The sequence below is a fragment of the Zingiber officinale genome, chromosome 2A (assembly GCF_018446385.1).
Source record: "Zingiber officinale cultivar Zhangliang chromosome 2A, Zo_v1.1, whole genome shotgun sequence".
In the NCBI taxonomy this organism is placed as follows: domain Eukaryota; kingdom Viridiplantae; phylum Streptophyta; class Magnoliopsida; order Zingiberales; family Zingiberaceae; genus Zingiber; species Zingiber officinale.
The window spans coordinates 151,807,695-151,819,412 of NC_055988.1; the positions used below are offsets into that span (position 1 = coordinate 151,807,695).

The 11,718-nt window shown below is 35.8% G+C and overlaps 1 protein-coding gene across 1 annotated transcript; it reads right to left on the reverse strand.

Annotated features, from left to right (window-relative positions):
• Positions 1-135: 135 nt before the first annotated feature.
• On the reverse strand, positions 136-8,210 carry LOC122042736 (ER membrane protein complex subunit 2-A-like). Its single transcript, XM_042603034.1, has 10 exons — positions 7,939-8,210; positions 6,879-6,943; positions 5,957-6,005; positions 5,026-5,120; positions 4,648-4,733; positions 4,492-4,551; positions 4,324-4,405; positions 657-770; positions 387-575; positions 136-282 (listed from the first exon to the last, which is right to left on the reverse strand). The coding sequence occupies exons 1-9, from the start codon at positions 8,123-8,125 to the stop codon at positions 405-407; spliced, it is 909 nt and encodes a 302-aa protein (XP_042458968.1). The 5' UTR covers positions 8,126-8,210; the 3' UTR covers positions 136-282; positions 387-404.
• Between the last annotated feature and the right edge of the window lie 3,508 nt (positions 8,211-11,718).

An 11,718-nucleotide genomic window follows, 5' to 3' on the forward strand; every position in this document is an offset into this window, starting at 1 on the left:
TACATTTATAGAAAATTTTCTTCAAATAGGACATGCAACTACAGAATACTGGACTTCTGAGCTGCTCGTCATGAGCACTTTCTAATTTACTAAAAATTTTCATAAGAAAAAACTAGGCACAACCATCATTCCAGGTTTGATTCGGTGTTATTTGCTTCACCCTTTGTTTTTTTGTGCCGGACAAGATTGAGGCTTCTTAGAAATAAGAACAGACTTTTCGATGCTGTATACTACCAATTCTGTCATGGTATTTTGATCTGGGGAAATAGATGTTTCTCTCGTCTGAAACAAAATAATTCAGTAAATGCAACCCACAGATGAAGCCAGCCCTAGCCCCCAAAAGAACAGATCTAAATAAAAATATCCTCAAGTAAATATGGAATAACCTTTCCGCAGATTTCGGATCAAGAACTCAGTTTCATGTTCTTAAGCATGCTGTTGAGAAGAGGCAGCTTCTTGGGAGCCCTGTTCTTGTAGTCGCGTCGCAAAGCTTCTGCCCCCAGATATGGCAGATCGGAGCTCTCTTTCTCTTCCTTGTTCCTGCCTTTTGTTAGCTGACTGATGGCAGCGTTACACTGGAGGAATTTGACGTGAAATGTCAGCGAGTACGATAATTGTGGGAAAGCGACAAGTAGTAGTTATCAAGGATGTCTTACCAAGCATATTCCATAGAGAGCTCTAATGTTCTTTCCTCCGCTTAGGGTGATGGCAGATGCATAGTACTTCTTGGCTGTCTGGAGATTTTCCAGGCTCCCCATGGTGTAAAGTACCTGTTGAATCAAGACACAAGACAGTGAGGAGATCACTTGAAGGGAACTTGCATGCTCTTGTAATTCATTGTCAACCGAGAAAAGGAAAATAAATTATGAGAGGATAAACTACCAAATTATTTTTATCTGATCTGCTTGCTCGAGTGAGAAATTTGCAATTTTATTGGTCTAGAATTAGAAAGAAAACTGAAATTGCCACTATGTCTACTTGATAAAGTGGGTATCCATAAAACTGGCAAGAAACTTGGATTCCTCGTCCAAATTTTAAACCACGCAAGAACATTAACCATGGAAAATGAGAGATCTCATGGTTTTAATAATTGCCTAGCCCTTGGGATTAGACATTCGTTAAATCAACCTTTCAAATATATTTTGAATACTCTCTCTAGTTTTTCTTTTGTCTTCCGTTTGTAAGATTTCACTAAACTGAAAATTTCAAGCTACCACCTGTGATCATAGTTAAGTCTCAAAATTGACGATTTAACATTGAAAAAGAAAATCTGGCATATACCTTATACATTATCCCGAAAGCTGATATCAATGAGATGATTAGGCGATAACAAAGATAAGTAATTTTAATATCCAACCAAATAGAGAGTTCATTTCATCATATTCACACACATCTTCTCTACTCTTAATCTCAATTTCGTATTCTCTATAGTTTTTGTCTTCATTTCTACACACTTTCATTTCTAATTTTCAATTATAATGGAAGGAGGCCGTGGAGGTGCATCATCTCGAGCTCGGAAGGGAAAGGAAATAGTGAATCCGCGGGAGGAGGACCCCAACATTTAATCCACCGATGATGAGATTGAGTACCTTCTGAATCCGACAACCGATATACAAGGAAGTACCGATGCAATTACTTTTAAGATTCGGAAACTTCCTCCTCTAAAGTCTTCTATTTTCACTAAACATTTTAAGAATGTCACTTTTGGAGAAATGCGTGCAAAATGTAAGCACTGCAATGCTTCCTACAAATTCCAAGCCGACAACGGCTATGGATCGTTGAAATGACATGTAGAAACGAAGCACCCGACGGAATATGGACTCGACCATTCTCAAACACAATTATCAAGATTTTTTTCAACTAGCGGTACTACTGATTCCAGTTTATGTTTATATTCGGATATTAAATTAAGAGAATCATTAGATAAATTTATTTCCGTAGAACATCTTTCTTTTAGTTTTAGATTTAAATGTACGTTTGAAGATTTTTATAAAGATTCTCTTAATCCATGTACTAAACGTGTTCATAGGACTACACTTACTCGTACAATTAAAAAATTAGTAAAACAAGAAAAAAAAATTAATTGATGAATTTAGTAAATTAAATAATTTTTTTTTATGTTCCGATATTAGTAGTAATCATTGACAAACATATTCGTATATGGGTGTGACTTGTCATTGGATTGATAACTCTTGGAACCTCCAAAAAAAGATTGTTAGCTTATAGAGTTTTTGATGAATCATATAATGCTCATAACATCACACAATTATTATGTTTAATTTTAGAAGAATATGGATTAACTCATAAAATATTTTCAATATTATTAGATAATGCTAGTTCCAATACCACTTGTATAGATGATCTAAAATTTGTTTGTCATTTATTATTGGTGGTTTATTTTTTCATATTCGTTGTGTATGCCATGTTTTAAATTTATATGTTCAAGATAAATTAAAATTTTTAGAAAATTATATTAAACAAATTAGAATTGCAATTTCTTATTTATGGTCTATCCATAAACAATAGGGTAGGTTTTGTAAAACTAATGGAATGAGACCTAAAAAATTTCCACGTGATGTACCAATATGTTAGAATTCAACATACCAATTATTACATGATTCATTTCAATATAAAGAATTATTATGTTCATTTTTTGCACAAAATATTAATACTAATATATATTTATTTTCACAACAATGTAATATTTATAGTAGTATTTGTGAAATTTTAAAAGTATTTAATGATGCAACCAAACACTCTCCGGTGTTTATTATCCCACTGCTCAATTAGTTTTAGAAAATTTTTCTAATATAGTATTAGTTTTAAATGAACATATTAATAATAAATTTTTATCTTCTTACATCTTAGCTATGAAAACTAAATAGGAAAAACATTTTTATTTTATTCATGAAATTTATTTAATTGCATTTGCTTTAAATCCTAGATTTAAATTAGAAGTTTTACGAGAAATGTTAACTTTATATTATGACGCTTTAATTCAATTAAAGATTCTTCTCCTCCTGATCCAGTTAATATTATATATAATGTTAGAATTTATTTATATGATATTTATAATCAATATTATGCAAAATATGGAATACAAATTAATATTTCTGAAATACAAAGTTTACAAAAGCACAACTTTTATTAAAAGAACGGACGAAATGTCCACAACGATCCTCAAGTTCCACGGAGGAACTTGAGAATTATTTTACAACTTGTTTTGATTTTAATGAAACAGATAGCGAAAATTTCAATATCTTAAAGTGGTGGTCGCAGAAGGCTCAAAGCTTCTCGTCCTCTCCGTGATCGCTAAAGAAATTTTAGCTTGTCCAGTGTCAACTGTTGCTGTGGAGCAAACGTTCAGTGCCGATGGTAACATATTAAATGAATGACGATCAACTTTGTCTCCCGACTCATTGGAAGCCCAAGCATTACTGGACGATTGGACCAGAGCCGAAAAAAGAATCCAAGGAATGCAACTTTTAGATGACGAAGTCAAAGATTTTGATACTGAAGGAACGAATATAACAGAAACGGGAAATGGAATTGAGCGATAATGTAAAAGGGTAACAATGTAAAAGAACTACGTGGACTTTGATTCCCCTATACCCTAAGGCGATACGTAGGCAGCTTAAATAAGTGTAAGCCCTTTTTTAAAATAATTTTTATTTTTTTTAATACAATAAACTTGAATCATGGCGAACCGTGAACCGTAATCGTCTTGGGTGGTTAAGATTAAGGGTTGACCTGCCAGGAACCGTCGAACCGTCGGTTCCGAACCGTGGTCAAGTCTACCACCAAATCAAGAGAACACATTAACTACTTGATAGATCCAACTGTTGGTCCAACTCAAGTTAATAATAGTTCTTCCTTGTCATTAGCCCACAATTCTGCTTGCATTGACAGTCTCGCTCATATAAGGCTTGGACATCTTGCAAATGCTCAAATTGTAATTGACGATCTAGTCAACATCATGTGGTTTCTCCATCAAAGGCTGTCATTTTCAATTGGATCACCTACTACAATGTCTAGAACTATACTATACCTCTGCTGCTATCAAGTATAGCAACTAGTTGAAATGAGAAATAAAATCTATTAAGGTGTTAGGTCCAAAATGCTTCAAAAATAAAAATAGTAGTTTCCAAATAAACAAAAATCCAAGTAAGGTGTCAAATTTATAAACAAGACTGTATCTACTATTGCTCTTCTAAGGGAGAAGCATTAAATTAAGAATGTTAAATGCATTAGAAACCATCTGTACATGGAAGAATAGCAATTAAGAACATGAATGAATTGCCAAGATCGTTGAAAGCTACTTGCCTCTGCATACGCTAGATGATACGGAGAAACTGTTGGTTGAGACAGTATCAGCTCCTCGTAACAAAAGGCTGCTTGCTTATACCTGAATGGGAAGAAAAGTTGGAAAAACATAAATAAGCAGTAAAATATGCTAAACGGTATTACAAAATGACAATCAAGATGCCTCACATTTGTAGAGACACATAGATCTCAGCCAGTTCTCTCCAGGCATCATGATCCGCCATAAATCTAATATAATGTCAAACAATTCACAATGTGTTAGTAACAAAAGATTGTAATGCAACATAACAAAGAAAATTCAAATACTAATGGATAAGTCCCCACATGTCTAAGTACTTGTTGAGAAAATCAACAGCAACTTTCATATCTCCTCGTGCTTTTGCAATAGCAACCATTCTCTTGAAGATTATCTGCACAGTGTAGGTATAAGACTTACAATTCGTTGTTCAAGAAATTCATAAAAAAGCCATAACATCTAAAGGGCAAACAAATATTAAAGAAACCCAATTAACTTGGTCAAATCACAAGTTGCATTTAGCAACACAAATTGATAGTATTATGCCATCAAACACTGATCGAGCATATGTCAGCAAACTCAACCTATCAAGAATTTAACATTCAGACCTACAACCAAGTGTTTTTCATTCAAAACTCAGAATGAAACAGGAAAGATTATTCAGAGATTGAGATTTGAGAAAGCACCTGATCAAGTGGGTTGTCTTCTAGAAGGCGTGCATATACTTTTTCTGCTTCGGCCAAAGCACCTTTGGCCTCAAGCAGCATTCCCTCTAGTCTTCCTGAAAATTTTTGCAAAAATATGTAACTATAAAGTCCTAAAATAACTAGTATCAATAAAGGGTAGCCCGGTGCACAAAGCTCCCGCCAATGTATGGTCCCGGGGAAGGGTTGACCAAAATAATTAGTATCAATCTTTGAACAAAATCAACAAGCATTTGCATAGTAAACCTTAAATGTAACTGAAAGCATGGTAACTTCATAATAACATTTTGCAGGTTAAAGAAATCACAAAACATTTTGCTTCTCTATGTCTTGTTTATCTACTATTAGATATTCTTTCCATTGTGTGTCTATGAATCTGCTCAAGTGCTAACATTTGCAACAAGCCATTTCACAAGAGCAAAAGAACAACATTCAATTGGCAGTGCCAAAGGCAAGGTAGAAGTGATGGTTGAAGAATCTAAGTGTTTATACTTAAAAAATGGTAACTCTAATGTCAATCAACAAGCTAATGACAAGAAAATTAAAAAACTAAAGAAAAACCTAAATCCTGACTTAAAGAGTTAAGACAACAGGCGGTCCAAAAGGATACTTGACTAGTGTTCTCTACAGCTTGGGTCATGCCTCAGTGTTGCAAAGAAGGTTGAATAGCATAACCTGTTAGGCACAGATGTTTCAACCTTCACAAACTGCTGTGCTGGATCTTTTAGATATCCTAGGGGATCAACCGAATCTAACAACCCAAACATTTCAATTGGTTTAGCAATTTAACAAAGCTTTGTTGACCTTGCTGACTCCAAAAGAAATAATGCAGTTGCTTATTTATTTTAGAAGATGACGAACTGTTTAGTGTTGATATATATTAATATTTGTGAAAAAAAATGGAAAAGCTCACCAACTCTTAGGCTTCCAGGGAATTCCTTAGAGAGAACTGCTATACAATCCTGCAGGAAAAAAAAGATACCAAGTTACTATAAAATGTTGAAAATTTAAGGAGAAAATAATGGAAAACATGCTCTCTTTTTTTTCTACTCCAGACAATCACTTAAAATTGACATCCTAATAACCGTTAAAATGCTTCTCAATTTCCATAGACTTTCTGAAAGACCTTGCAATAACAGGAAGTACTTTGAATAGGGCAAAGATAAAAAACTTCTTCAGACCGTCAAACATTTGTTTAGAACTTTTTCTCACACACATGATGTTAACAGCTATATAACACACATTCATATACCAAATGAATAAATGGGTGGGTCAAGTGGTCAATAAAAAATTTAGCAATTTCCAAGCTAATCATATTAAAAGGCACCTATAGAGGTGAGAGTGCAAAAAACATAATAAAACTTCGCAGTACGTGACATAGAAATGACATAGAAAATCATGTGTTACTGCAAGATACAAAATGAACTATGGTACAGAGTGAGTAAAATAAACTTCAAGGAAGTAAAATCAAATAAATATATAGGCCAAGATAGAAGATGTGTGCGCGCACGAACGCGTGAGAAGATGTGTGTGTACAAAACCATGTATTAGCGATATGTATATCAAGGAACTGTTGTTCAGAGCAAGTAAAATAATCAAAAAGGAAGTAAAATACAATCAGATATATAGGTTAAGATAGAAGATACATGCCTGAAGTAAAATACATCAGTTATGTGTTAAGTAAAATAAATATATAAGTTAAGATAGAGGATGTGTGTGTGTACAAAATCATGTGTCGATGGAAAACTAAGACACAACCATTACTCAAAGCTAATAAAATTAACTTCAAGAAGTAAAACACAATTAATTAAATATACAGGTTGAGAGAATTGTACCTTTGCAACATTGTGTTGCTGGCAATCAAAAGCAGCAAAGGCTACCTGCTCATAAAGAGTCCATTCTGCATCAAAAGAGAAACAGTAAATTTCTTGTCTTCCATTGCTCAGGTAGGCTTTTAGCATATGTCAATTTACAGATGTTTGTATGGCAACCACAGGAAAAAGTACAATGCTTAATAGTTGAGAAGGAATTTGACCTTCGAAGCATGTCACTTCTTTTGCCAATAATTCCTATAGAAATTAGAAAAGAAGTCTGGCAAAGTAGTGATATCGTATATATAACAATTACTGATTGGCCCAAACCATTTCCGCAGGTGAGCCGTGGGTGACAATGGGAAGTTATATCACGTCGTAGTCTCTACCTGATGTTTGGAATTAACTAGGCATTCAATCTTGCTAGAAACTAATATTTTCTTGGATGCTTGTTATAGAAAATGTATAACAAACATGTCAAATGCAATTGAAAACTAAGTTCGTAGTTCCATTAAAATATCATATGAAATCATATTGGCATAACCGTGAATCTCAGTAGGCTTTGTACCTCAGCTCTTTCTTTTATTAGGCAACCAACAGAAAAATTTAGCTCCAGGAATTTACAGTCTATCCAAATGCTTAAGCTGTCTGGTCAGAGGTAAATTACACTTAAACTGACGCATCAGTACCACCAAAAAGCACAGCTTATCATAGTTCCGAGTGAAATTGATAGCAATATTTGATTTGATCGCTCGAAATGTTGACAGGAAACCTTTTACCAAGTCATTTTTTCTATGAATTCATCCAGACAAATTGGATCTACCAACACGAACTCGAGAAATACATTTTGCATGGCCCAGTGAAATTTTGATTCTCTTGATCGAATATCTTACTACTTCTCCGATGGCAATGTTCTCCACAAAGACAATTCTCATATGGACAAAGGGGAACGTGTATTAAGGCTTCAAACAGCCGGATCTAGGTGTCTCATAAGACTGCCCTACGACCCATGAAAGATTGGAAGCGATCTCCAACAATTATACAGAAAAATATATATATAAAAAGATCAATTAACGTGACATACCTTCTCCTCCGAGCTTGGATCGGACCGTAGGATCGTTCAAAATGGCGAGTCCGTGCTTTAGGACCTTCTCGGATCGCCGGGCTTTGAGCTTGCGGACGAGGCAGAGGTACTCCCACGCCCCTCCGCCGCCGCTGTCGACCTGGATCTCGAGCCGATCCAACTGAGCCGCCTCCTCCGCTACCACCATCGCCGGCGAAGTTCGCGCCGCAGAGAGACAGAGAGATACCGAAAAGAGAAGCGCCGGTTGCAGACTTTGATACGATTAAAACGCTCTACAAAAGATACTCATAAAAATAAATTCAGTTGGTATCCTATCCAAAGGATATTCCTCTCACCTTCATTTTATACTGGACGGACGGTCAGGATTGAAGACAGTATAATGAACGTCTTATTAACAAAGTGTAAGGTACATAATTAATTTTAGCTCGGATAGGATCGACAACAATTCCATTTTTCCACTTGTCGGGTTACGAGTTTGGGTCAGGCATGAACTCGGAGCTCTAATTATCTTTCGACTACTTTATTTACTCTTTTTTTTATTTTAGGAAAAAATCAAAAGGACCTTTTATTTTTATTATCATTAAAATAACGATGTCTTAGCTTATGAAAATTGAAAATATCTTTATTTTAATATTATTGTAATAGTTTTAGTTTGATCCTATCCAAAAGTTGATGAGATGGATGCTGGTGTTGGTTGCTACTCGGAAAATCTATAGGTTCCACTATACAAAAAAATATTTGTACAAAGTTCTGAACCTTTTCCTAGCTACCATGTGTTCTTTTAAATTAAATTTTGGATCGCCTGCGGAACTTAACACGTTTGATCCAAAACTTAATCTATTTGTTCTTTTAGGTTTTGACTTGGATCTCCTGCAGAACTTTACACGTTCGACCCAAGTCTCCTTAAGTTATTAATTCCATTAAATATTAATTTCCATAATTGGTTCACAGTACTGACGTGGCGAGGCACATGGCCTTCTTGGATATGGGAGCAACCACCACCGATTAGACAAAACCTTTTATAGAAAGCTAATATTTAATTTCCTAAAATAACTTTAGGTTAACCAAAGAGAACAATCAAATCACAAGGAAAAGAAAAACAAAAGAACACAGCATCGAAAAAACATATTCGAAATTCTAGAACGTAAGCCTCTTGTATTTGGTATTATTTCCATAAATAACTAGCATGATGCGGAAATAAAAATTACTAGTTATACCTTGTAAAAAAACCTCTTGATCTTCTACCATATTCCTCTTCTAACCTCGGACGTTGTGTGGGCAACGATCTACCGAGATGAGAAACCACCAACCACCTTCCTTTTTCCTCAAGGTTCGGCCACAAAGGAAAAACTTCACCAAGGAGAAAACCAAAATACTAACCAAGCTCCAAGAGATGCTAGCTTTCTCCTTCTTCTTCTTCTTCTCAGTATCGACCTCCAAGGGAGGGAGAGAGGTTCGGCCACCACAAGAGGAAGAGAGGAGAGGATGGCCGGCCACACAACAAAAGAAGGAGAGAAATAATAGATGTTGTGTCTCAAGGCACCCTCACCCCTTCTTTATATTCCTTGGCCTAGCAAATTAGGAAATTTAATTACAATAAAATTTCCTCAATTTCCTGACATGATTTTATTGAGAAAAATAAAATAAAATTTCCCAATTAAAACCAATTGCCACATCAATGAAGGAAAAATTAGACAAGTTTTAATCAACAATTAAAACTTCCTAATTTTTTCCGTAAATTTTAATAAAATTTCTCTTTAAAATCTCTTCATGTTTGATAAAAGGAAATTTCTATAATTTTAATTTTATCAACATGTGAATAATTTTTAAAGAGAAAATAAAACATCTCTCCAATCTACAAATAAGGAAAGAGATCTAATATTTTTCTTTAATCTTTTGTAGATCTTTTACAAGAGAGATATTTTAATTTTAATTCTCTTTAAATTATATCTTCCACATAATAATAAAAATTAAAATTAAATTTCTTTTTTAATTTAATTTGGCCGGCCCTACTAGCTTGGGTTCAAGCTAGGGCCGGCCACCCAATTTTATACCTAGGACGGCCCTAGCTTATTTCCCAAGCTAGCTTGGCCGGCCCCTATTGGGTGGGTATAGAAGGTGGGTATAGGTGGGTATAGAACTCTATAACTAAGAGGCTACGATAGGGACCGAGAGGAGGAATTGGTTTTGGTCTCCCGATAAAATTAAGCATCCCGTGTTCGCCCCGAACACACAACTTAATTTTATCAATGATAATTCATTCCACTAGAGAACTATCATTGAACTACCGCACCAATCCCAAATTATATTTTTGAGCTCCTTCTTATTATGAGTGTGTTAGTCTCCCTGTGTTTAAGATATCGAATGTCCACTAATTAAGTGAGTTACTGACAACTCATTTAATTAATATCTAAGTCCAAGAGTAATACCACTCAACCTTATCGTCATGTCGGACTAAGTCCACCTGCAGGGTTTAACATGACAATCCTTATGAGCTCCTCTTGGGGACATTATCAACCTAGTATCTCTAGGACACAGTTTCCTTCTATAATCAACAACACACACTATAAGTGATATCATTTCCCAACTTATCGGGCTTATTGATTCATCGAACTAAACCTCACCCATTGATAAATTAAAGAAATAAATATCAAATATATGTGCTTGTTATTATATCAGGATTAAGAGCACACACTTCCATAATAACCGAGGTCTTTGTTTCTTTATAAAGTCAGTATAAAAGAAACGACCTCAAATGGTCCTACTCAATACACACTAAGTGTACTAGTGTAATTATACAGTCAAGATAAACTGATACCTAATTACACTACGACCTTCTAATGGTTTGTTCCTTTCCATTTTGGTTGTGAGCTACTGTTTATAATTTATAAGGTACTGATAATATCATCTTCTGTATGTGACACCACATACTATATTATCTTCAATATAAATTAATTGAACAACTACAACTAAATGTAGAAAATTTGACCAAATGTGATTCTTTATTCATAATGAATGTTTACAAAGCTTAGGCTTTCAGTATACACTCCAACAGCTGGGGACGTGACGCTTCTGCTAACTTTCTGTGGACTCCGCTCCCTCCTGCAACACAAGCAGCGTCAGTGCCGAGCCAAGGAAGGGGTCTCCGACGATAAGCCTCCGACGCCCAAGTCAATCTCCGTCGAAGCAAGAAAAAGCAAAGAGAACTGTAGCGCAACAATAGAAATCATGTCTAAAGCATACCTTCGACGATACTTGAATCCCCTTTATATAGAGTCCCGGAAGCGTGCATGCACGCTTCCCAATGCGAACACACATCTTAGAACTTTCCCTGAAAAGACATGTCAGTAAAGTGTCTCTGACACAGTACCTTAACGGGACGAGCATATCTCTGAAGTGACAGTGGAAGCTTCCGCCGTACGATCTTCTGTCTGACTGTGCTGCCTGTCAGCGACACTAGCTCCCAAAAGGGTGTCGAAAGATATCCTGCTGCGTCTGTTGCTTGAGCGAGCGGAATGACTGCTCGGTCGAAATTCTGTTATCTCTGCGTTGTCTGTCAACACGCCGAGCAGGATAGCCGCTCAGTTGAAAGTCCGCTGTCGCACTGAGCGGGATAGCCGCTCGACTGAGAGTCCACTGTCCAAGTGTCGTCCATTGTCGGGCTGAGCGGGATAACCGATAGGCTTGAAGCCCGCTGTCCACATGCTCGATTGCTAGGTCGAGCGGGATAGCCGCTCGGTGGGTAGTTCATTGTCTGCGTGCTCAGCTGATGTCGAATCT

Bases quoted from the DNA above. Each gene is read 5' to 3' on its own strand.
- LOC122042736 (XM_042603034.1), bottom strand. From the start codon at position 8,125: ATGGTGGTAGCGGAGGAGGCGGCTCAGTTGGATCGGCTCGAGATCCAG. The intron at 6,006-6,878 runs GTACAATTCTCT...TTTTTCCTGCAG, and splicing joins AGCAACACAATGTTGCAAAG to GATTGTATAGCAGTTCTCTC. The intron at 576-656 runs GTAAGACATCCT...AAATTCCTCCAG, and splicing joins CTCTCTATGGAATATGCTTG to TGTAACGCTGCCATCAGTCA.